General features: G+C 37.5%; 1 protein-coding gene across 1 annotated transcript in view; it reads left to right on the forward strand.

Annotated features, from left to right (window-relative positions):
- Positions 1 to 18,877, forward strand: part of IL1RAPL1 (interleukin 1 receptor accessory protein-like 1) — a gene marked incomplete at its 5' end in the record, with an annotated part of 28,933 nt that extends 10,056 nt beyond the window's left edge. The window contains 3 exons of the mRNA XM_009870733.1: positions 3,119 to 3,262; positions 16,708 to 16,878; positions 18,159 to 18,877. Coding sequence (XP_009869035.1) covers positions 3,119 to 3,262; positions 16,708 to 16,878; positions 18,159 to 18,877 — 1,034 coding nt within the window. The remainder of the gene's footprint in view (positions 1 to 3,118; positions 3,263 to 16,707; positions 16,879 to 18,158) is intronic.
- Positions 18,878 to 27,728: the final 8,851 nt, after the last annotated feature.

Here is a 27,728-nt window from a genome sequence, read left to right on the forward strand (position 1 = left end):
ACTTCAAAGGGAGTGTAATGCCTGCTGCAGCAACTGTGCTGAAAACACAATGCAAAAGGCAGAACAAAGCAGCAGAAAAAAATGTTACTGTGAAGGCAACCTTACACTCCAACCTTGCTGTTACACATTGTCTTAATAGTCACTATATCATTGTTACCACTGTTGACATACACATCACCAACACCCTTGGTGTTCTCAGAGCACCCTTCAGGAGTAACCTCTCCTATGAAGGAGTCAGAAACACCCACTCCAACTCACATTGGGAAAACTGAGGCACAGAAGTGTGAAATGTCATCCATCACCCGAGGGCACTGACAGCAAAGGCAGGACTGAGCCTTCCGCTCCTCACACCTTCAATTCAACACAACACAGGGCAACGCTTTTCAGAAAATCCCTGCAGCAGCTCAAAGCTGGCATGTGGCCCCATTTGGCGTGGTTCAGCATACTCGTATGGGCATCTAAATATAAGGAAGAACCTCTTTGCCATGAGGGTGACAGGGCACCAGAACAGGCTGCCCAGGGACGTCATGGAGTCTCTTGTCTTTGGAGACTTTCAAAACCTGTCCAAATGCAGTCCTGTGTGATGTGCTCTAGGCAATCCTGCTTTAGCAGGGGGGTTGGACTAGATGATCTCTAGAGGTCCCTTCCAACTCTAACTCTTCTGTGATTCTGTGAAATGCTAACGCAAGGCCTGAAAGCAGTCAGCTAAGGGTGGCCCTGTGCCCAGGCCAATCTTTCCCACCTTCCACAGCCCGGCATGAGTGTGGCCGTCCTACTTCCAGCACTTCGGGGGTCAGCTCAGGCATTTGCAGGAGTGGATGTAAGGATGCAATGGTCTGCCAGATGAGCCAGTCCTCCTCTCTGCCTCTGAACCTAGACCAATAGCACCCAAGACAGAGTGAACATGTGCTGCCAGACGCTGTCCAGCACAGAGGAGAAAGCAAACTCGCTATGCCCAGATGGGCAGAGAATGAAACTTTGCAGACAAATCTGTTTAAGAAATGACCACTTCATCCTTGTGCTCATAAATGATCAAGATGGGCTCAGCAGCAGCACATGAAAAGGTAATGTCTAGTACATTTCAAGGTGATTTAGAGAATTTTGTTGTTTCCTGCAGTTGCCTAATTTACGGCACTTTCAGATAGACTTTACTGAAGTAAAAATATAGGCATAATCTTGAATTATTTTACAGGGAAATAGTTAACTAAAAGGGACTCTGATGAAAAAGTGATGCAGTGCATTATTATGATTTCATGCACAGTTACAGAGAACAGATGACTAGCTGCAGTTATTTTTTTCCATTTAGTCTCAAAACCATTAATTTAGGAAAAATTTTTGTTTTCCTATTGTAAAGTTTTTCCTTGACTTTAATGAGTCATAACAGCAGGCACATAAATAGAGTATTTTGTGCCTAGCAACCCGAAATATTAAGGCCTCTCTTGTAGTTACCATTGAAAAGCTGCATCACCTGTAGTACAAAATCATAAGCAGGGTATAGTAAGCTAGTGCAGAATAATTTCAATTTCCATTTATATTGTAAAATACTGTATTACTTGTCTATGCAAACAATTTTTTGAAGGGTGATTTTAATAACACTCCCCTCTCTGGACCAGAGAAGTATTGAAAGTCTGAACTAATCATGTCGGTCCTAAAAATATCTAACACAAAGGAGTTTCCAGTACAGTTTTGGAGAGAATGACACAGAATATAAATGCCTTTTTATTTTATTTTATTACACTTTTAGTGTCTTCTAGAGAGCAATGAAATCTCCTTACAGTTGCCTCAAAATAATAAAAACCAGTGTGATTCTCAATAGATGCAGTCAAAATAAATGGAATTGTCACTTTTTCCTCTAACCTTTTATTTCTCTAATTGAATTGTATTGTGCTGGAATAGCTTATCTGCATAACCACACACACACACAAAAGATTACTTCAGGGCTACGCTGCTTCACTCAGACAGAAGCTGCCCAGTGGAAGAGGGTATTGTGAAAATAACATAGAACTGAGCTTTCTCCAGTACAGATTTCTTGGCATTCCTCGAAACTGAGTAATATTGGCATTGTATGGGTGATGTTAACATTTGCCATCTATTACTCATTTTAAATTACAAAATTTCTAGTAATGTTCTCCCTCCTCTTATTTTCTTTTTTTAACGTTACCAGTTTTCAGTCAATAAGCAAACGAAAAAAAATGACAAAATGGATGCCATGTAGCTGTGTGAGCTTCGTGGTTAAGACTGGAGGAGGTGAAAGTCCATGATGACATATCGCTATGGACTGATAAGTGGCCCCACTGAGGATACTGCTGATGGTAGACAGTTGTGGCCACATTTGACTAGAGTCCTTGTCCTCAGGAATGGAAGAAAGTGGTAGCGATCTTAATCCACCATGTGATAATCCACCATGAGAGTCTCCAGTGGTAGAGTGTAGCAAAGATACCAGTGGGGCACAGTCTGAAAAGGAATTGTCAGAATGGACAAATCATGTAAAGGGCAGAATAAAGATGAACTGCAGATCTTTGGGAAACTATGTCAACGATATGAACACAAAACTGAGATGTGAGGCTGTAGGTTCCTTGGATAATTTGTCTTGGTATCTCTCAAGTTGTAGGTTATTTAAAAAACATACTAAAAAAATATCAAATCCTTAGTGTAATCTTATGGAGTAAGCGGAAACTCATCTTATTTGTGTGTGGAATAAGGGAGGAGCTGTGTTTGCATTATAGTCCTCAAAAAAGAAACATTCACCTCTGCTTTCATTGTAAGTAGAATGTCAATATTTATCTACGTAAAACAAGCTATGACCTATTTACAGAGAGAAGGAAGAAAGTTATCAAATATCTCTTCTGTATATATGCACATACTCATACACACATGTCCCCAGCAACTGTTATTTTTCAAACGAGCAATTTGGATGGTGTACCAGAGGAAAAATTAATTTATTAATGGAAAATAATATTAATTAGGTATTTCTTCAAGTGCCCTATAACAAATACAATATATAAATAGCTCATCATTCATTATGTTATTTTAATGTTTAACGTAAGTTGCAAGGTCTGCTGCTAGTCTTTCTCTGTTTCGGAATGTGGTTGTCATTGGATTTTGTAATTCTTTGCAGAGCTGATGTACACAGTTGAGCTTGCTGGTGGGCTTGGTGCTATTCTGCTGCTGCTTGTTTGTCTGGTAACTATCTACAAGTGTTACAAGATAGAGATTATGCTTTTCTACAGGAATCATTTTGGAGCTGAAGAACTAGATGGAGGTAAGGAAGCTTCTTAGTACGTTTCCTACTTTCTAAGCAAGCCTTTTATTTCTCTGCACCATGGCCCAAATTTCATTTCAGTTCAAGATGCTTTAACAACTGCTATGTTTATTTCTCGCTGCATTAGGCACTAGCTTGAATATACGATCCTCATAAAACACATTAGAGCAGTGATTGCTGAGCTGATGTACGTGCTGCTCTCTGGAGTTCCAGAAGACACTGATGTTTTTTAGATTTTTGTTCCCAACACTGAATGTAAATTACCAACATTGGTGCATTAAAGATTTTCCCTTTCTGTCAATACTGTATGTCAACTTCACTTCTTCACAGGTTAGGGAGTGTCTTCCCTAATTGTATTCGCCAAACAGGTAGAGGTTGAAATGAATCTCAATTTACTGCTTGTTTAAACTGATCAGTTTTAATAAACTGTACCGAGTGTTTGGGAATATACTCAGCAGTTGTATTTTCTTGAATTCATTTACTTAATCACTGAGAGAGCAGCTAGTGATTATTAAAGTTGTTCTGTGATTCCAGGACATCCAACATAAGGAAAGTAATCCACAATGCATGCATCAGCTTGTGTCAAATGTATACATGTATTTTCTTCTCTCTTTAAGCACTAAAGAAAAAGGTTGTCTTTGCCTCTAGCCCTGCTCATCAAAACTGCCGTTGAAGAGCAAACTGGGTTGAGCTGCAGGTTCTGATTAATTAGGTTTGGTTTCTTGGTTCAGAGTTCCTGACATTTTGTGCTACCACTATGTTTTTGGTGACAGAGCTTTCTTTTTTTACTGAAATACTGATAAAAGTGATTGTACAATTCAAGGTAATAACCTGTGGGTAGAAGCTACTGTGACATATTAAAATAAATATGTATTGATAAACGAGCCCTGGTGAAATCTGTCACCAATAAGAGAGAAGAATGGCAGCAGAATTAGAGGTCCTTATATAAGGGAAAGACTTCCATAAGATCACTAGGGAATGACCCACTTCTGCCTCCCATCTAAAAATGCACAAGGATTCAAAATAGAAAATGCTCAGAACAACAAGCCCAAGAACCTTAGAACATTTTGTATCCTTCTACTGGATTTACTAAAAGGATGCATTAATATAGCAGCTCAGGGGGGGAAAAATCAGGTTATTCTACTTATTTTACAGAGGAAGAAACTGAGGCGCAGAGGGACTGTGACTCATGGAGAATTTTGGCAAACACTGTTTTTGCAGGAGCTGAGATCCTCTCTTCTCCACAAAGCAGCCCCGAATTTAAATGGGCATGTTTACTCTCATGAACCGTGTGAATTTAATAATGGTGATATCATATTATGCAGAAATACTTTGATTAATAATTGTTTCAATAGATGTAAATTCATATTTCCTCTCTCAGTATCAATAATTCTTACTTCTCCAGCTGTAATTTATTGTTATCTTGAGTAATTCCAATTCTTCTGCAAACTTACTCTGCCAGGTGTTGCATGCTTGCCTCTCTCTCTCCTCATCCCAAACATTGGTCACCTGGGAACAACAATATTTTAAATGTACATTTTAAACAGTGTAAAAATGGCCTCTGAAGAATACTAGGCTGGGATGCAAAAGGAAGAAAAGCAATATCCATCTAGTTTATTCTTCTGACCAAAGATCATTTCTAAAGAAGATAAGGGATGTATTCTCCTTAGATGATCAACACAAACACTGGTAGTTTGGTGCTTAACTGCAGTACTGATATTACTGCTTAACTGCAGTAATATAAAAAGAAAAATACTATTTGCATATTCCTTATGGAAACATGTAGCTTCTACTGAGTTCTATATACTAGCAACATGGATAAAACCCATTGTACCAATGAAGTTACTGCAGCTGGACTTTTTCCTCTGTCTCTTTCACTTACAAACTTACAGAAGCAAGAAGACAAAGAGAAAATGCCCCACAGAAGACCAAGCTATGGCTTGTGCAGAAGTAAATTGCAGAAATACATTCAGATCCTTTCCTTTGGCTTGGACACAAAATGCTGAACTCTAAAATCTTCTTCTAACTGCATCTCCTGCAGTGCAACAGCAGAGCGCCCACATGCTATTCATAATTTACACCATGTTCTGTCATAATTCGGCAAAGCAAGTAGATAGGCAAACATCAAAATGTCACAGGCTGCCTTTTTTTTTTTTGTGCACTATATTGTACCCAGAGAGGATTTGAAACACTTTAAATGAGGTCCAATTAAAATTTTCAGTTGAAAGTATCTTTTAAAATGCAACACTTCGTTTCTTCTCTGATCAGAGAACAAGTCCTTCAGGACGTCAAATCTCATCACAGTTCCTCTTTCCTTTCCAAGTATTAGGCATGTCAGTTTTTCTCAAGCTAACATACATGTGTCTGTGGGAGGCATGGGTAAATTGTGAGAAATATTTGAAAACAACCCTTACAGGTAGTGCAACTTAATTTATTACTTTCTGTAAAGATATTGCAGATTGAGCAAATGATCGCAGCTGCTGATTCCTCATTTCTCTAACTTGCTGCTTCAAATTTCTTATGTTTTCTCTCATCCTGGGGACTAGACTACCCTTCTGGTTTTTTTCTCTCTCCTGCCAACACTTTACCTCAATCTACTGGGAATGGGCATTGAAGACCCCGTTTTTGCCTTCATGATTAATTCCCAGCTTTTCCTACTAAACGGGAATATAATCAAATCCAACTCACACTTGGATGCTTCTCCTCCCACTCTGTGCCCGTTCTTTCCAGTTGAACCCGTATGGGACAACTACGTGATAGACACTGTGTTGTGTCCTTGGGTGTGGAGCAACGTGACATGCCAGTGTTTGGTCAGGGAACCTCACTGTGAACATCTGACAGGTCCCCCTAGGAGATGGAGTGCAAGGGCAAGAAAATGCTTTGGCCCTTGGCAAAGCGGTACCTTTCTCACCTGAGGATGTTTGGCATGACCTTGCATCTCAGAGATGTAACTCAGAATAATCCCAAATCTGTTTAAGTGGAGAATTTCAGTTCAAGATGAAGTTGGTAACTTGAAGTGGTATGCAAACAAAGACCTGCCCAGTATTATTCAGAAAACAACAAAATTTTCAGAAATGTGTACTTCACTGGGAACTTCTGAGGGCTAGTCAGTGTTAAATGTCAGGCAACTTTTTTAGGTTTGCAGCTCTAAACTCAAAAACTTACTTTAAAAAGCCTTGTCCATGAAGTGCACTTTAAGGTTCAACACATTATTAGTGAAAGCCTCTTTTAGAAGTGATGATTTCTTCTAGTTTGCTTTACACTGAACTCCAACATGAGAGATTTTATAGGACATTCGTCCTCTGGGGAGTGCTTTAGCAGTTATTTTTTAATCTATTTTTATTTTCCAAGGATCTTCTCCTGCTGCCTTTCCCAGTTGTTAAATGACTTGATGAACAAACTAAGTACTGTATTTTAACAGAAGAATAAAAACACAAATCAACACTTACAAGTACCTGCAATCAATACATACCCCGACTTCTTTCTGCTTTGCACTCTGTGACCTTAAAAGGCTGTTTGTATCAGGAGAAATATTGGCACTGTAATAAGCTGACTTCCAGGGCCCCTGAAATCTATGGGAATTTTCCAAGGATTTTACCTGGGACAGCTTTCTGATTTGTCAGACTGCTCCTGCTCATGAAATCATGCAAGCATCAGTCCCCAGGCAGAACAGCAGTCACAGCGAGAGTGGAGAGCAGAGCCAGACCCCCTTCTCTAAGAAGCATCATTTATGATGCTGCCCTAAAGTGGACAGGAGGCTCAAAGTCACCACCTATTTTTAACTGTTTCTTACCATTTCAAGACCTGCAAGTTTCCAGCAGATGCACAGATGACTATATGCCAGCTTTAAGGTATACCAAGGATAAATCCAAAAGTCTACAGCTGACAAGCCGAAAACCATTGGATGTGGACAGATAGGAAAAATTACTCAAAATCATGAATTTATATATGTGTTTCCATTTCAGATTCCAGTTTCAAAGAAAGAGCATATGGTACAGTTAGCAGCAGAAACAATCTGCAGGCACCAGCCTCTACCATTACCTGGTACATTAGTAATCATTTAAATTGGTGCAAGTTTTTGTATGAAGGAATTAACAAGCAAGGGTTGAACACTATCATAAAAAAAAGAAGAAATTCTACATCAAGAGGCTGGCATTAAAATTGATAAGAATAAAAACAAACTATGAACAAATATGCTGTAAATAGTTTTCTAATTAAATTTACATAAATATCCCTTCTCACAGCTAGACTGATGAGAACTCAAGCTTTAGGCTCAAGAACAAAAAAAACCAAACACTGTAGGCAGCTGATAATCAGCTTAGTAGCTGATATAATGACCTTCATAATGCCCTTTGGTGCTTTTAGGTCCCATCAGCTGTTTCTGCAATGTCACACATAAGCTTTCCATGGGATCCTCAAACTTTTTCTCAGCTTTGCTTGCCAGGGAAACCATGGTGAAATGAGGGAAAAACAGCCTCTGAGCAGCTGGGGTGCAGTCAGAGAAGGCACACAGGAGCAAGGGCTGGGGGGTTCTGGTTTTCACTACCAGTTCTGTAGGTTGCTGCTTTTTTTTTTTCTTTTTTATGTTGTTGAGTTTTTACCCACCACATTGCTAAAATAAAAAAAAATGATTAAAACATGTCACTACTGAGCTTTCTAAATTCAGGAAATCTTGTTTGGATTTGGTACATGACATCTATAGTACATATTTCTTGACTGTGCTGGTTGCACTTTCTTAGGAGATGTGTTTGTACTGCTTGCTGATGGGAAGCAAATCAGTGCTCAAATTAGGAGATGGATGAAACAGTTTCTGCCTTGAAGTCTCTGTTGCATCTGGGACTCCTTAGGTAATCATGATTTTCATCCTTGCCATTATTTAGCTGGAAAAGGCTGGCAGGGTCTGTGGACAGAATTATTAAAATTTACATTCAACACACAGTATTAACATCAAAATAGAAAACCAAAAAAACTCCCCACACCAAAATCAGAACAAACTTCACAACACCAAACAAGACTAAACAATCTGCACACAATCCACCCCTTGTCCCTTCACCACAATCACAAGAACATAAATTTCCCAAAATCGTTCTGCTCTTCAACATTGCTCAGTCCATGTTTTGCCTGTTACCTCCCTACCGGTTAAGGAGGCAAGATTACTCAGATAATTTTTTATTAACTGTGCAAGACAAAAGCCAGCAAGATATACTTCTTAGAGACTTCCTGGGTTTCATCCCAGTAAACCTCTTAGCAAGGAAAGGCAACACTGAGATTCTTAACGATTCAGTGAGGCTTAGTTGCTGACTTTCAGATAAAACTTTTACCAATAGTCTAGGCACTGTCAAAGCGCTTGTGTTAATGATTATGCTATGCAGGTATAGCTAGGCTGAAATTACTGCTGAAGCTAGTGACTTTGCAATTACAGAATCTTCCCTGCAGATCCTCAGAATAAGTTTGCAATAGCAGCCTCACCACTGCATAAGTATTCTTATTGGCTATTGGCAAATTGTGGCAATAAGAGACCCTGCTCCATGAATATCAATTTCAAATTCCATTAAAATCATCTTTAGAAAAATGCAGCTTTCATCTTTCTAAATATTACTGTTTACAAAAAGGGATATTCCTCTTATTTAATTACAATTTTATTGTTAGAGAACTGCTTCTCTTAACTCTACTTGTTTATGCTCTTCATTTACATCTGAAATGCAATTCAAACAATAAAAATCTCTATTTATGTCTCCACTGAATATTGGGTTTTCTAGCTTCCATCCTGGCAACTTACTAATTCAAAGAAAGATCTCTGTTTTTTTTCTCTCTTCCTATTTTATAGCATCCAAAATACGTGTGTAGCATGTATTAAAAAATGAAACAATAGTATCATAGCATATTTAGATTTCAAGCTAAAATATTGTTGTTGGTTAGAAAGTCCAGCTGTGGGGAAAAAAAAAAAAAAGACTGCCATATATAAATCAATAAAGACTGAGATATCTTCTGGTCTTCAATCAACAGCTCTGTCAAATGGTTCTAAACTTTGATTTTTTTGTCAAAGATCAGAACATATTTCAGAATTTGGAGGTGAGATGAACAGAGCATATTGACATCTGATTTTAAGACTCGTAGATTGAAAATCTGTTTCCAAGCCATTTCTCCCTTGAATTTTGTTTACATTTCTAATGATTTGCTAAACTTTTTGATGCTTTTGCCTAGAGCAAGGCTATCTTAGCTCCAGTTGTCCAAATACTTAACCCAATATTAAGATGCAAGTACTGTCGCTGAGATCAACAGAACTAAGGAATAAGCATAAAATTAAGCATGTATTTATGCAGGTGACTAGTTGCTTCAGTGAATTAGGACCATAACAACAGCATCACTTCTTGACACTTTTTATTTAAGAAATTCCTTTAGTGTAGAAAAAAAATTACTTTCTCTTTTCAGAGTTTACATGACACTCTTTACTAGTACTCTTCCTACTTTCTATTTGTTTTAAATAGCAGCTAGTGTCTTCCAGTCTTTCACAGATAACTATTATGCTATACTATGTCTCCAACAAGGCAGTTACCATTCAATCTTTCAATATCTACCTATAATGGGATTTTTTCCTAGTTTAGTGTTTGACCTGCAGATAACTCATAGTAACCAAGAAAATAGTTTTTACCCAAAAAATTCTCTTCCTATCTTTTAACTTTTGTAGTTTTTCCAATATTGTGAAGCTTTTATAACGACTTCTTAGTTTTCATATCTGTCAAGGGCAACTTCTAAGATGAATGCTTCATCATTTTTTCTATCGGAAGTAAAATATCTTCAGTAGTATTAATAAATTTAAACTTCCATGTTAATGACAGTAACTGAGGAATATTTGACATGCACTTTCCATTTAGTTAGGAATTCAGAAACAGGCTAAATATAAGAGAAACAATTAACTCCAGCAATAGGTTATTCAATTTAAATATATAATATTCTATCTTAAAAAATATAAAGAAAAAAGAAACAAGTATCCATTGTTTTGATATTTGTATAAATATGCCTATTAGGGACAAATTATATTTTTGTTTTCCTGGTCTACAGTGTGCTGAGAATATTCCAGAACCTATTCAGAACTGATTATATTTTTTTAGCCTCTTCTGCAATGTTGCATTTGCAAAACCTCATTCCAACTCACCATTACCCACTCTGCACAAGGATATGAACTCTCATTAAGAATGCTACATTTAACAAATATTTGCCATGGAAAAAATAATGTTGGTAGTTTTTAATTTTTATTAACATTAAAACATGTAAAAAGAAAACAAAATGTAAAGGTGAGCTTCATAAGCAACAGTAAATAGTGACAGAAATAGTATAAGCAGGAAGACTTAGGATTTGGACATTTTACTCAACCGAGCATTTAAATTGCGTTTTTCATTACATTAAGGGTGATGAACACTATTACTATATACATATTAGGTATGGCCTCACGAAGAATGAAACAAATGCTATTTATGAAATGCATTATAATGTTGAAGCAACTACAGTCTCTGGGAAATTTTGAAAACCCACTACTTTGCAACCTTTCCTGAACACAGAACACTTTTTAAAGAGGAAAACTGCCTACATCAGTTGACAGCACTGGGACAATCCAGTGGTGAGCTGCCCTCCGTGTACAGGGTGTTTCTGAAAGCATTGCTAATTGCTCTGGAGGATTTCAGGATGCACAGAGGCATGGGTCAACTCTGGCCTCTTACAGCTTCATTAGCCGAAGAGTCACTATGAAATACAACATTGTGGGATTTCTCCTTATTTTGATCTATTAATTTCTCTTGTGCCCGAAGATAACATCATAGTTTTTCATCTGCTTGAACATGACTGATAAGAAAAAGCCAGATCTATTCAAGTTTTTTTTAATTATATTTTGAATTTTTTATCTATACATATACTTCTGTCTCCCATTAGCAGAAGTTTCTGCAATCTTTAAGGTTTTATAAACCTACAAAGTTCAAACTGCTGGATTCTTATAGTGCAACATTAAAAATCATTAGAAAACATGTACATCTATAACACAAGTTCAAGTTGACTCTGTTTCTAGTCCCTGTAGAAGAGGAAGTTTTATCTATCTTTCTGTAGGCATGAGCTTACCATCTCTTCATGTATCATTTCTTCTGTTAAAAGAGCATGCATACAGATGAGTTCTGAGAAGTCTAATAGCAATTTACTCACCCGAAGATCCCATTTCCATGTGACGAAGTAGATGCATATAGAGTCTGGGTTTCATTTTATGCTTACATTGAGCCTTTAAGGGACTGCTGAAGACATCTTTGGAACAGCAAGAGGCATTTGCAACTTCATCACTGCTGCTGGATTAACACTTAAAAAGTTACAGGGTATATGATGAAATATTCTGTGTTTGGGTAAGTGCTGAAAGGAATGGACAGCATTAAAGAACACATGCTGCAATGATGCAAGGGACATTTTGGCTTAAATCCTGGACTGCTAAATGAAGTAATGTCTTCATGTTTTATTATTAGTGTGGCTATCAGGAGTAGGAAAGGGATTGTCCTCTCTACCTGGCACTGGTGGGGTTGCACCTCAAATCCTGTGTTCAATTTTGGGCCCTCACTACAAGAAAGTAATTGAGGTGCTGAAGCATGTCCAAAGAAGGACAAAGAAGCTGGTGAAGGGACTCGAGAACAAGTCTTATTGAGGAGAAGCTGAGGGAACTGGGATTGTTTAGCCTGCATAAAAGGAGGCTGAGGGGAGACCTTATCACTTTCTACAGCTACCTGAAAGGAGGTTGTAGTGAGGTGGGGGTTGGTCTGTTCTCCTGTGTAACAAGTGATAGGGTAAGAGTAAATGACCTCAAGTTGTACCAGGGGAGGTTTGGATTGGATATTAGGAAAAAAATCTTCATGGAAAGGATTGTCAAACATTGGAACAGGCTTCACAGGAAAATGGTTGAGTCCTCATCCTTGGGGATAATTAAAAGTCATGTAGATGTGGTGCCTGGAGAAATGGTTTAGTGGTAGACTTGGCAGTGCTAGGTTAATGATTGGACTCAATTACCTTAAGGGTCTTTTCTGACCTAAACAATTCTATGATTCTATAATGAAGCTGGGATTTCACCTTCAATGTTTACCTACAAGATTGATCCAAACAATTTTGTCCGAATACAGCTGAGCACAGTTCCATGACCATTACTCACTTTCAACTCCATAGAATAGTTGAAATGGTATGATAAAGTCTGTACCTCATAGGCTGTTTTGACCAGAGTCTTGCAGTACCAGTGGTTTGGGAGTGACTGGAACTTGGAGGACAATGCACCATACGGTGAGCACAGGCTGTTTGACCCCATTGTGCTGAACTAATCCAGACCTTCCACATGATTTCACAGTTGTCTACAGTACAACAAATATTCTTTTTTGCCTTGGGTCTGGTTGAATTTGGCTGTCCAAAATCTGCTTTAGGTTTTGTTTCGGTGTTTTCAATACAAGCTTCACAGAAACAGAGGAAGCTGATTTGAAGAGCTCCTGTCTAGTTGTACACTAAGTGTAAGCAGTGGAAGGCAACTACAAACCACATAACTGGAGAGGATTATTTATCCATTCACACAGAGTGGGACGAGGAAACTTATTACACCAAAAATGTTTCAAAATACTTCTGTTGCATGATATCGTATGTCACACTCAGTTTTTTTCACGAAATTAAGGGACAGCCATTATATAATACAACTCTGAGACATACCTGGAGGCAGTGCAAGATGAACTTATTCTGGTACATTTCTAAAAAAAAGAATCCTGAAGTGGTTAAGGGAATAAAGAGTGCTTTCAGGTGTATGTGAAAAAAGTGTATGTATGTGGATAATTGCTTTCAGTCTCCATGGGAAATAAAAAAAGTTTCAGATGAAATTATCAGCATTCCTCTGTTTGGTTATTAGTAGATACTTTTCTTCCAAAGCGTGGGAGGAAGCAAGTAGTGAGTAACTATATTCCAGTTTATTGCTAATGCACAGGAGCCTGACAAAAACAAATCTTTGAAATGGCATAATCTGGATCTAAAGCCAAAGTGCAAGCAACAATCAATCACATTTTCATTCCGACAATGCTTGGATAGAAGACTTAATTTTTTACTGATTAAGGGAAATGAGAAAATTCTCATTTTTTAAAAAGAGCTTAGTTTGCCACCAGCTTTGTTCTGAATTTGGATGTTTGCCCTTAGCTTCTAACACCAAATATTAGATCCCACCAGTATCTGAACTTACTGTGTGCCCAAATCTGTAATTATCCTACTATGTAATAATAGAAGTACTAAGATCATGTCCTTTATAACTTGATTTATGATTAGGAACAGATCAGGAATTTTAGTGGTGAAGTGTTTTTTTCTTTAAAAAGGCAGATGTGCTGGCACCAAATGTTTGCACTGGTAAAATACCTGTTGCATTGAATGGTCAAAAACCCCAAAAAGCTGTGATGGACTTGCTGCATTCTTGCTGGGAGTCTGAGGACCCCTGGATGAGTTGCTTGAATTAAGGCTTATGTGGAAAACAGCCCAAGAGCAAAGGGCTTGAGAACAAAGCTGGAGCCTTCTGCTTCCATGTGACATGACCAAGAGACTGGCAAGATACAAGCCACAGCTCCCAGACTGACTCAGCAATAAGATCTGGATGTCTGCATGCTCCCATCCCTCCCCCTCAGTCCATTGAGACAGCACATTAAAAACCATCAATTAAGATCAGAAATATTCCTTAGAATGTAGGCATCAGTCCCACCCATTACAAGCAGAAGTAGGTGGGACAATTTAACTAAGAACCACTTGCAGAGACATTATCGACTGTGTGTTTAAACATTTTTTCTGGACATGGGAAATTTCAACTATTTTATCAGTTCTCCCATTTTTCATTACAACTGAAATTCTATAATTTCTGACTATACGTAACAATTAGAGAAAATAGTAAATAATGCCAGTGCTCTTTGATCACATCACACAAAAGATAGCTTCTGATGGCTGCATAGCTTTCTGCCTGCTGTAGTTCTTAAAATGTTTTGCAGAGTTGGCAATGTAACCCAAATAATTTTAGTTAACTACAAGCAGACTAATACATAAATATCATAGAAGTAAAACAAAGGCATATATGATCATCCCCTGTGTATCCCAGGCATTTCACATTTTGTGAATTGTCTGCTCATGCCAATATGACATCCCATCAGATAACAAAATTACCACATAAGGTAGTTCTGCTGTAAACTGAACTTTTTACTTTTCATCAAACAAAGTTAAAAAACCCTGACAGATGGGGAGTATAATAGCTCAGGGAAACCACTATGCTAATGCATCTAACAAACCAGACTATACATCTTACTGGATTGGAGTTTCAATAAATTCATGATTGCCTGAACCCATCTGTGTAGACATACCCTGGTTCCTGGCCATTCTTTGCCCTTCAAATGCTGTTAAAACTAGGGAAATAGGGTGGAAAGAAGTGTTCCCTGCAATATAGGATAATGCAGCTGTAGTCAGTGGAATTTCTGGAACCTCCATGGTATGAGAAATGTGTATTTCAAATAAATGCATTAGTGTGCTATTTACATATGCAACAGTGGCATAGCATGAATAGTTTTTGCTCTAAGTAAGAATGTGGAAACCATCTTAACAGAGAATACCCTGAGCCTTTAAGAATTTGAACAGTGCATTATTTCTTATTATTTATCCTTTTGAGAAAAGATACATTCTCATCTTTACTTGAAGACTTTTAATAGAGCGACACTGCTCTCAAGCATGTACTATGGTTATGAACATTTCTCAGGTGACAACAGAAAATGGCATTAACACATCATCATTTTATCAGTTGCCATATCTATCAGTTGCCATAATTTCCCCATATATCTGTTGACTTTTCTGTGTGTTAAACCTCTGCTACAGTAGAAGAAAAAACTTACTATGTAATATCCACTTACCTCATACTTAATCCATTCAATGTTATTCAAGGCACTGTCAAATGTATTAGGTTCTCGTCTATTATTAACGATCATGGTTACAGAAATGCTCATAAGAAAAACAATAGAAAGAGCGAACCATAGAAGGCAGTGTGCTTTTTTTCTTATTTTTCTTTTTTATTGTTTCTGGTGTTGTTTGTCTGCTTTGTTTTCGGTGGATATAACAATCCAATAAATATTATCACACAAAAAGTATCCAGGGGAGAGAATGAGCACACAGTCATTTCATAGGTTTGGAAGGTTTGAAAGTAGTTACATTTTTACTATTTTAATTTTGTCATCTGCAGATGTTAATGAACATATTATGCATGGTTTCTCAGGAGGAAGAGAAGAATGTTCAAGATAGCACTGTTTCATTAATTTAATTTGTACTCCTTTCACCCATCCTGCATTTGGCAGACTTTTTCAAATAATACTACCAGAGTACAAAAACGCATAAAATGTGGAAATGAATGGCTCAGTAAATAACTGAAGTCATCAGTGACTGAAAATAATGTTACTTATGACACACAGTTGAGTACTCCATCAAGTCTCTTTTACATGCAATTGATATTCTTGATAGCCTGTGCATAGTGTTGTCCAGAGAATTAGAAGGATGTTAACATTTCATTACTTTTGCCATTGATTTTTTTCTGCTTTCTTCACAACAAAAGTCAAAACGTGACCTCTTATTCCACTGAATTAGTTCCAGAGCACTTGGCATTATTGACCTCCTAATGAAAATTAATGATGACTCTTCTGATTCAGTCTTTCAAGTAGGCACACCAAGCAACTTTAAGAAACAAGACATATTTATTTCTCATATTGAAATGAAGTAACACACTGTTAAGGAAAGAAATGAATATTAATGTAACATTAAATTTTCAAATTTAAGCACACAAAATTCAATAGATTTAAACTGCATTATCAGGAGCTGATGCTGCAAAGATTTAAGCTTGGCAATAATTTCAGGCCTGGAAAGCCAATGAGTTTTACAAGTAAGCTACACATATGCTTAGAACATTTCAGCCCCAGGCCCTAAATTTATCTTAAAAATCTGGCAAGACTGAGATGTTTTTACTATGCAACAGAGACAATTGCACATTAGCTTAGATATTTCTATGCATTTATTTTCCATTTTAAAGCTAGAGGAGAACTGAAATTATTTTCAGTGACTTTTTTTTTCTGTGCTCCCAAGCTGTCACCCCGCAGTTGAGTGGATTTCCTTGATATGGAGCATTGAAAAAAGATTATGAACAAAATGACCTCAGTCTACGGGTATGATTCCCTTCTCCCTTGCGTCTGTCTAAATAAGGATTTTCTCTACCAGGTGAAACAGGGAAGGTGAATGGATTCATATCTGGAGATTGGATGAAAGCTTCCCATTTTATCTAACAAGTTCCCTATTCCTGGGAAGTTCTCCCAGAAATAATTCCTGGGGATTTATCTAGGAAATCAGCAAAAATAATGAATAAACCAAATTACTTTTTTCCTCTGTTTCTTTAGACAACAAAGACTATGATGCATATCTATCTTATACCAAAGTGGATCCTGACCAGTGGAATCAAGAAACTGGAGAAGAAGAAAGATTTGCTCTTGAGATCCTACCAGACATGCTTGAAAAGCATTATGGATACAAATTGTTCATACCAGACAGGGATTTGATTCCCACAGGAAGTAAGTCATGTCTTTATGCTTGTGTGTATCCTAAACAGCAAATGTAGTGATTGCAGAGATTGTTTTAGTATTGTTTCTACACCTACTCCTTCAGAATGTCATCTTTCTTTCCTTGTGTTAGAAAATGGTGAAGATAAGCCACCGAAACACTTAATGTATATTTTCCAGATAAGAATATTTTTTTTAATTGTATTATATTGATTGAAGGTGAGACAGGGCAGAAAGGGCATCCATAAGTGAAAGAAATGAGTGAGACTAACATTTTTTCACAGATTTTTTGAGAGCTCACGTATCTAGGAATTTATACAGAGGTCTTTGTTTCCTGTTCCTTGGAGTTTGCCTGGAAAGATATTAATGATTCTGAGTATTTATTACAGAAATTCAGACAGGACAGAAAAAGTTGTGTTTGAACTAAGGTAGGGTTGAATATTATCATCTGCAGCAGAGTGAAGCAGTGAATTCTGTTAGTGTTTACTACAGATAAATGTGTAGCGGATGCACTGAATTATTCTCAGAGAGTGAAAATTAGAATTTATTCCAGCTGGTGCAAGTAGATCTCCTCCATGTTTCTTTCACATATTTCAACCTACGTACAGTTGCTGTAGTATGCTTCATATCTTTAGTGTGACTATATAGACTATATAGCTACTAAGATCAATAACTTTTACTAAAGATAAGAAAGAGTGAGGATGCTTGCTATAGGCAAAGCACAACATCAAACAATCACATGGATATTTTTAAAATCTACAGCAAACTAAACATTACTGTGCAGGAGACAACACATTTTGTGAATGTGTGTGGTGGGAGCATGACAGGAAAAGAAAAATCAAAGCCTACCGTACACATTAAGAGTATCACTGAGCCCCTGAAGTACATGGTTGCTGCTCTGTTGCCTACCTGGTTGATTTTGCTTTTTTAAAGAAAAAAAAATGGTGATGGACAAACTTATTCCAATAAAGATACAGACATTGGTACAAAAGTGCAGCTCATAAGCAAACACTCACGTTCCATTGTTCATGAGGGAATAGGAGTTTCACAAGATCACAGGATATCTGAGGTTGCAAACAACCTCTGGAAGTCACCTTGCCCAACCCTCCTACTCAAGCAGGGCCACCTAAAGCTTAGGACTATGTCCTGGCAATCAAACCCAGCACATTTGCAGGTGATGTTTTTACATATTTCAGTGAGCTCTTCTAGAAGCAGGGATTTTCCTCTGTTGCTTCTCCACAGTCTATGGGGGCAGAGTCTTTTCTTAGATTGATAATTGTCTTATCTTGTAGCTTACATTGAAGATGTGGCAAGATGTGTAGACCAAAGCAAGCGACTGATCATCGTCATGACTCCAAATTATGTGGTAAGAAGAGGCTGGAGCATCTTTGAACTGGAAACAAGGCTTCGAAACATGTTAGTTACTGGTGAAATCAAAGTGATCCTCATTGAATGCAGTGAACTACGAGGAGTTATGAACTACCAGGAGGTTGAGGCCCTGAAACATACCATCAAGCTCCTCACTGTCATTAAATGGCATGGACCAAAATGCAACAAGTTGAATTCCAAGTTCTGGAAACGTTTACAGTATGAAATGCCTTTTAAGAGGATTGAACCCATCTCACACGAGCAGGTTTTAGATGTCAGTGAGCAGGGGCCCTTTGGGGAACTGCAGACAGTCTCTGCAATTTCCATGGCTGCTGCCACCTCCACTGCTCTTGCCACTGCCCACCCAGACCTGCGCTCCACCTTTCATAACACATATCATTCGCAGATGCGCCAGAAACACTATTATCGAAGCTATGAATACGATGTACCTCCTACCGGCACCCTGCCACTTACCTCAATAGGTAACCAGCATACCTACTGCAACATCCCTATGACACTTATAAATGGGCAGCGGCCACAGACAAAAACTAACAGGGAGCAGAATCCAGAAGAGGCTCACACAAACAGTGCGATCCTGCCCCTCTTGCCACGGGAGACCAGTATATCAAGTGTCATTTGGTGACCGAAATGCAAGGGGCTGTCAACCCCCTTGAGTAGGAGCTGAGTCTGCAGTCCGGTGCCTGGAACTACATCCTCGACTGCTGCTGTTAAACATGCATTACAATCGATAACATACGAGGAAAAACAGGGTCTTGTACATATGTTTTTTGCAATTTCTTTGTAGCATCAGTCTTCCTGTTTTACCCATGTCTCTTCCCATTCACATTTTCGACTTTGTTTTCTATGTCATTGGAATTTGTATATTTACATTTTTTTAAATGAAGAGACTGCTGTATAGATAGCAAACTTTTTTGCTTCATTAGTATAGTTTTAGACTTTTTGTTTGTTTGTTTTTAACCTCTCTTGGGAATGCTTGGACAAAGCTATGTTGATATCAGAAGCACTATCCATTTTGTTGGCCTGCCTAGCCTGATTCCTGAAGGCCATGCCTGCTGCAGTTCACCTCTTTTGGAGAATATTTTGTTCTTAGAAGGACCCCATCCCTCACTGAGACCTCCAGTTTCATTTCTCCTTCCGTAATGTGCACTGCTCCTTCCCTGCTCTTACAACGCCCCCCATTTGGGGTAACACTACAGTCTGATCATCTAACATGTAACTTGGTAGATACCTGTCAAACAACAGAATATATCCAATCTGTATCGGTTACTTCATGGTAGTAACTACAGAGTGTGTAGAAACTAGAGATGATTTGGTTTTTGCTTACTTGGGTTTGGTTTGGGTTTTTTTTAATTATTATTTTAAGAATTAGTTAATTGTATCCCTTTTATAAATATAAAAGCAAACCCTACTTTTAACACTTCCTGGAAAAGTATTAATGTGGTTGTGGATTTTATTTTTAAACATTTAACTTTTTTCTTTTCTCCCTTTCAAAATCCTGCAAATAAGATCATTTGCAATTGTCAGGTAAGACAGACAAGTGAGGCAATAGGCACTGAAGTGCAGAGTCCTGGTGATATTTACAATGATGGCTTCCAAACCAAACGGGAATAAAAAGACAGTATTGTAGATGGTTTGTCACTTTGTATTAAAGAAAGTGTTATTTTCTAAAAGAAGAGCAAAATATTATTTTGCTGTAGATTACAGAGTCCTCTTGTATTTTAACGCTCCAAAACCTGTATTTGCTTTAAAATTATATATTCAGGATTAAGAAATCTTCTTTCATTTGATTTTAACTTGTAAAGAGAAGTAAAACTTGATTAATTTCAACATGATCTCAGTAAGAACTCAGGCAGAAAATGATTACATGAATACCAAGAAATATCATTGTTTTCAGAATAAACTTTATTTATACAAAATTAATATTTAAATCAGACCTGGAAGTATTAAAAACAATTTATTCACTTTAATGAATAAATAAATTAGTTTTATTTTTTATGTATGATTCTATCTTTGAGGAGTTGCAAAGAATGCGTGTACCATGACTGTCAGGGAAGAAAAAAATCCACTGTGTTTACATTTGGACATCTTTAAGACAAATTAAATAAGTAATTTACTCATGTTTTAAATAATGGAAAAGTCCTCTCTGGTTTTAGAAAGAGAGAAGAGTGTTGTCGTAGCTGTACAACATATTAAAGCCAAGCTCTCTGCTCGTATCTGCCAGCAGAAGCATGGAAGCCGGGGTAGAGTTACTGGTTGCAGCACACTGTCGTGTAGCCGTGGGTTTGATTTACCCTGGCAGAAATGTAACTGGTGTCCTGGCAAACAGACCTCATAGTCTATTTATGTAATTAATTAGCTTTAGGTATTTTTATGTTATCTGAATGATATTGGGAAATATAATGGATGCGTGGGGTTTGTTCATCCTGGTTGTCACAATGAGAAAAGTACAACTTATAATATTATGGTCTTCTTAATGAGAAGTGATAGGCAGAGAGCAGGCAAACTGCAGTTTGGGGAATGTTTGTGGGAGTAATCCAGAGCTGACAGTGTGGGAGAGAATGGCTACGCTCCTGTCGTGAAAGTCAAGAAATCTCAGTATCTGCATAACAAGCTAATAGAGCTTTGGAAAGTGCATCGATTTTTATTTGCTTAAAAATGTTTATTTCTCTGACAATTTGCTCAAGTCCTATTCTGCAATCTGTTCTTTATTACGGTATCTCCCTCTGAATATGTGCCAAAAAAGTCACAGAATGGAAGTGAAGCTGCCAGGCCAGATGAAATTTTAAGAGAGCTTTGCACATTTGATTATTTTCACAGTGTAAGAAAGCTATTACTTATTTGCTCTTAAAGACACCTGTCAGGCACTGATGGCACTTTCCTTCATTCACCTGGACACCAAATACCACAGTGTCCTGAAAGCAATGCATTATTTTCCCCTTTCCCTCCCTTTTACATGCCCTGGGATGAAGACTGGGATGTGGAATAAATGTAAGATGTAACTATCTGACCGCAGTCACATTTAGACATCCTTAGCCACGTGAGGAGTACTTTTCTGTTGTTCTATTTTTAGTGTAGATTTAAGCACTTTGAATAGCATGATTCAGGGATTGATGGATACTATTTGATATTGACACTACTTTAAAAAAAGTTTTTCTTATAACGTTTAGCCATAATAGTAAACAAAAGAAAAACAAACAAAAAAGAAAGAAACCACAAAACAAAATCTGAAATAAATAGACAAACTGTCTATAGCTTTAGAAACATATCTCCTTAGTATTCCTCCTGTATGAACAGCTCTGTGTGGGGAACAGTCAAGGAAACTGTTGTGTGTTCACATGCTCTACATTTAATGAAGGTTATGTTTGAAAACAAAATAAAATGAAAAAAACCCAACCACAAAACCTAAACCAACAAAACAAGTGTGTTATTGCCCTATTACACAGGCTCCTTTTTTTTTTTGGTGAAGGTGTTCCAGTTTTTGACAATGCAACCTGAAGTGTGCATGCAATAGCCGCATACAAGGTTCAGCCATAAACAAATAGCACTTTATTTTAAAAACTGCACAGTATGATGATTGGAAAACCTTATTCTGCCTGGTCAATAACTTTGGGTCTGTGTATGGATTCTATGCATATGAATTATCCAAGTGTGGTGCTTCATCTTTATAAGGCTCTCTCTAACCAGGGTAGTCCTTGTTATAAACCTAAAGGTTGCATAACCTGTGGAAATTCAATATGTAGGTTCTCCAGACAGCACATATAGCTGGACAGAGACAGAGGGCTGTACAGTATGCAGCTAATTATTTTGAAGAAAAAGTGCATTGCTGGGTCTGATTCTGTTCTCAGTTGCAGCACTATGGTTTGGCAGTAAATCTAACCAAGCTGCATGAGTTTAAGATTGATTTGTGTGGGAGAAGAAAATTGGAAAAGCAAAGAGAAAAGGCATTCGTATTTGCAGACTGTGACAAGCTGAAATCTTGGCTGCAAGGAAAGCAGCAGCAAAATGTCTTCTGCATTTTAGTAGGGACCTACTTCTCACCTGGCAGCCAACATCAAACACTTTCAATATGATCTGGTTCAGAGCTAAATACAGTTAGTCATAGATGCAAACTAGGATTTTTCCATTACTGCACAGCTGTGAAAACGATGTGTATGTTACATAATGGGTGATAATCAGTTTCAAAATAATTGGAAAGCTTGTTATACCCACCTGATTAAAATTCACAAAGTTTTACTTGGATATTGTGCAATAATGACACATTTAAATTATAGATAAAGCAGTGAGATTAGGGGAAAACTTGCTTGGTAAACAGGCTTCCTTCATTCTTAAATAGAAAAAGAAGAAGAAGAATAAAACAAAAACAAAAATATCAAGCTAGCAAGCCTAAGGAGAGTTTAATTAGAATCCAAAGAAGAAAAAAAGAAATCACAGCAGTAAAGTAAGCTCAAAAATAGGGTAAAGGCCAATGGAGAAGAAAGGTCAAGATACTCATCTGTCTTTTTTTACTGCATTGTGCGGTTTTTTATCATGCAAAGTTCTGTACTCTGGCTGATCTACATCAAGCAACTGGCTTTTTTGGGGCTCATCCAGACAGATCAGCAACACAAATATGTCCCTGTAATCTAATACGCTTCTGAATGACTTTGTATTTGCTGATAGTCTAGCACAAATTTTTTGGTGTGTCTTCTATTGTTGTGATACAGAGGATGACAGAAACCCGGCAGGGCTAAGAAAATCTCTGTAGTAGGCTTCGTTTATTATCCAGAGTAACTATATTCCTTGACACCCTCCCTTACCTGATTTGCTGCTATTAGAGACATTTTTTTAACACATCTATCAGCTGAGCAACAGAATAATGTGACTGGCATCAGAAAAAATGTAAGCACTTTCATAACAATGATTCTCCTTGTATAACGAATGCTACAAGCTCCCTTACATTTTTTCTGTATAATCACAACTCTTCACCTCCTAAATAGCCTACTGAGTGGTGCTTTCATTTGAGATGCAATGAATTTAGTATGGATATGGAGTAGTCACCTGTAATGCTGTTTCACATTGACTCTGCTATATCCTCCAAGACGATGTGTTGGCAACATTGCGCTTCTCCATCTGGCTTTGGGTTGATGTTCCAGAACTCAGAGTTGTTTCCCTGGGGAGTGAAACTGATAGAAATGTTTCAACTGTTAAGAGGTTTCCTATGCTTTTTATTTGTTTAAATTCTAACAAAAAGTTTTACCTTTGCTCTGGACTAACAAGCTTTGTGGGTGGGAGGTGAAGAGTCCACAGACTTATGAAGTAGTCAGAGCAGAAATTACAAAGGCAGGCTTGGTATCTTATTTAGACAATATAAAAATTCTGAAGCTCCTCAAGTTACTAAGATATGAGTACACTGAGATTGAGAGTTGTTGAAAGAAAGTATTCTGTTTGTTATTACAATCAGCTTCATTCCAAAGGTTTATCAGCATTCTTACACTAAATAACCAATATCTTGAATAATGTGATTTCAGAAACATTCAATATTCAGTTTAAATATTTTTATGTTGATGTATTAAGAGCAACATGATTCTCAAGGATTTAAATGTTAAATAAAATATATAATCTTTATCTAGTACTGAGCTTACAGAAAGTATAAACTTCTCTTTTCTAGGTCACTACTATTAGGAAAAAGATTTGAAGCAAAATTTGAGAGCTAAGAGTTTGATGGAGATATTCTTGATATTTTTTACAAAGACATCTTTCTTAACCATCAAGGCATGACAAGAGGAACACACAAGTTACTCTAAAAATAAAATGGATGTGCTTTTTAACCTTTTTTATCGAATATTAGCTCTCTCTCTCTACCCCCTTCAAAAATACAAAATCATGCAGGAAGGATGAGTATCTACCTAGCCCATACTCTCAAACACATTTGGTGGTGGATAAAGCAGGGCAAGCCAGAACGAGGTGCTGCACCACAAGGCTGCGACTGAGAAGCTCTGCAGTGGGGAGATGGTTTGCACCCATGCAGGGAGAGGGAGAGCAAAGGGCCCTTTGACATCGTGCTTAGTTACTCCTGTGTCAGGTGGGTGCAGAAGGCACTACGGGCTCAGTACATCACCACTCTTCTACGGGCTATAGGCAACACACAGAGAAGGTGGGCAGTAAGTCTTGACGTTAGTGACAGTAAACATGAGTCCATCAGCTGGTTAAGAGCAGATAGCCTATTGCAAAGCAGCTAGAAGAGTCGAAACAACTGACTGTTTCCCGTTTGTTCAGTGTGCAAAGTAAAAGACAGCACTGAGCGTAGAAAGACATTAGTTCCTGAGTTAGTCTGAAATCCACTAAATGACAGTTACAGGAAATTGCCATCTCTGTCAGCTAGCACTGCACCTGAGCTCCCTCAAAGCAACTTTCATCCTGTCCCATCCTCTGCTCTCCTCTCTATTGACCTCATAGGTTGTATTAAAAGCACAATCACACAAAGCTTGCTGTGAGCCCTCCAGTTGGGGTACATGTCAAAACTCTTTGCAGAGATATTTAGGATGAGGAGATATCTTCTCTCCTGAGAAGAAACTTACAGGAGCAAAGCTTCGATTTCTGAAAAGGTTTTATTTTTGCTCTCTGTTTGCATACCCTTTTTCACATCCTTGTAGAGTGCTCATGTGAAGCTACATCTGATACTGTTCTGAACCTTCTGTGAAGTAAGAAGAAAGTCTGTAAAAGGTCAGTCGTGGGCTCAAAGTATTTTCACTCATGCATTTGCCATTAAGCTGCAGGGTTTGAACAAATAAAATAAAGCAAAGTAGCAATGCAATTACTAAACCCTGTATAAATCTGGTTTTAAAGGGCTTCTTTTTTTTTCCCCATGGAAGGTTGTTTTCTCCAGCTCTTTTGTAGGAAGCTACTTGGAAGACTGTTTTAAATTGTCTCTGTTCTTTGTGTGACAGGTAAATCACATGGAGATTTTAATTATTTTTTTTAGAAAGTCGAATTCTTCATTGAAAGCTTAAAACACAAGTATCAATGAATGAAGCCCAAATCAAGTTCTTAGGGACATTTCAGAGGAAAATTTAAAGGATTAGTTATATACATGCACCTTCAGCATCACATTAGAATATCTTCCTAAAACCCAGGCAACTTCAAACAGAACAATTACGTAACTACAAAACAGAGAGGAAAGCAACAGCACAAGTGTCTCTCCATCTAGCTTAGCAAAATAGTTCAGTGACATCAGACTCCTCTGAGATCACTAACATACGCCTACCTCAGCAAAACACATGAATCTGCAAAATGTGCAGACATCTGGTTAAATGTTTTTGCAATACGCACTCTGATATCTCAGTTACATCACAAAAAGCACTTTATACATTTTTATGCCTATACATAGGTATTTTAACTTGTAATCATTTGATCACAGAACAATACAACAAAATAAAATAAGTAGCACACTCATAAAAATTCAAGGAAGTCTCAGAAACCTGAGTTTGTTCACAGGACAACATTCTTCATATGGTGCAAGAAGATGAGAAATTTGTAACTAGTCCATTGCTAGGTAATACTATGGCACTCTAAAGGTGACATGGGGTAGGAGAAGCATAGTGAAGAAGTTTCCAGGTCATGTCATAACCAGGATGGTACATGACTAACACTCATCTAGTCCTGCTGCCACAGGATGTTACAGACATTTTTGCCTGTAGAACGCTAGATACTTAAATTTACCAGGTACTTTCTTAACCTGCTGAGTGCTATCTGAAGCCATTTATGCAACTTTCTTAGAGGTAGGAAATCTTTTTTCTAGATGACAGGATCTACTTGAATCATAAGAATATCTGCCAGAGTTCCTATCAATGTAAATAAAAATTAGTATCAGTATGGATCATCTCCTGTTTTCTCAGCTTACCTTTTCACTTCTCTATAAAAAAACAGAGATTGTAAATAGCTCTCGGTGCCATATAGCAAACAGAATTCCTACACTTTTTTTTTTTTTTATATACATTAGATATTTGTAGAGTGAGAAACAGCAGCAAAGAATCTGTTGGCTTGAAATTACTCTTGCCAAACTGTTGTTTATCAAATACTGAAGAAAAATTCCCTGTTCAGTTATCTTGGGCACCTTCCCTGCTACATTTCTTTCAAGATCCTGGCAAAGAGCAATCTAGAGGATTGGAAACAGACCGAAATGTACATGCATGTAGTTTTCAAGGATGTCTTCTTTCCTTTAACTGCTTGTATTGGTTTTTTTTGTTTTGTTTTATTTTGTTTTGTTCTCATAAGGCCAGAGACATCGGGACTGAGATACCATTGCACTACATTAGTTAAGTGATTGCACAGCCACACTAGAAAGAATGAAATTGAGGTCCAGACAACTGGAGTAAAGTAGTCATAAACGATGCTTGAAAATCTCCTACCCGTGCATATTGCAGCTGTTCAAAGAGCTGCTGAATTTCCTTAGCTCCCATTTCAATCATTTCTTCACTTCATAGGCACTCCGACAAAGAGATTCTGAAAGGTAAAATGGTGCTTTCAGGTGCCAAAGTACACGGAATCTCAGACGCAGTGAATCTGATGCGACATGCTCACTGAGAGATGAGGTTTCTAGGAGGAATCTGAGATTTTCTTCTCATTATGGCCTGCTGATTGCCACTGATTGGCCTATTAATGTTCTCCTAGAACTCAAGAAAATAAAATAAAATCAGATATTTTAAAGGTAAGGTCAGCCACTGAAAAGGTATAATATCACTGCTGGTTTCAAATAGCTGACTAGAACACAAATATCTGCCCCTTCTTCCCATACCTCCTCCTGTCCTTCCAGCCTAGGTAGTCATTAGCTATAATTTATTTTACATGTCCAACAAAAATATTAGGTAAAGGCTTTTATTACTACATTAGTCAGCAAACTCAGAAAAAGTTTAATATAACATCTTATTTTCATCATAAAGGTTTACAGATTTGTTAATTATTTTTGTTTTGAACCTGTTCAGCAGCTAAGTAAAAGTAGGCAGCTGCCCAATGCCAGACAGTGGTGGAGCAGCCAAAACAGTTAGTGAATTGAAGGTGTTAAAGAGAAAATATTCATCTATTGCACCTAAATATGCACTGCTGCCACTCACAGTGATTCTGAGTCACAGAAGAATTTTTCAAGAATAGCACACTATTAAGTGCGTGCTGCTACTAATGTTATGTGACTATTCCTAATGTATAAACTTAAGCATAAACATAATTTAATAGGTAAATATTTTTATTAGCATATTATACATAACTCCATTTTTTTCAGAAGAAAATTAAATGACCAAAAAGACCTTTGTAAGAAAGGACATGTGCCTAGTTGCAATAGTAGAAGAAAAATTTCACCAGCTTCACTTTTACGAAAAAGGTGCAGATGTAATACAAATAGAGAAACAAAAGGCTGTAGAGAACTATTTGATTCTAATGTCAATCAGAGCATCTTTTTACCAGCCACAATTTGTCTAGGCAATTTAGTTTCTTTAATTTTA

Source organism: Apaloderma vittatum, unplaced genomic scaffold (assembly GCF_000703405.1).
Source record: "Apaloderma vittatum isolate BGI_N311 unplaced genomic scaffold, ASM70340v1 scaffold66, whole genome shotgun sequence".
Classification (NCBI taxonomy): Eukaryota; Metazoa; Chordata; class Aves; order Trogoniformes; family Trogonidae; genus Apaloderma; species Apaloderma vittatum.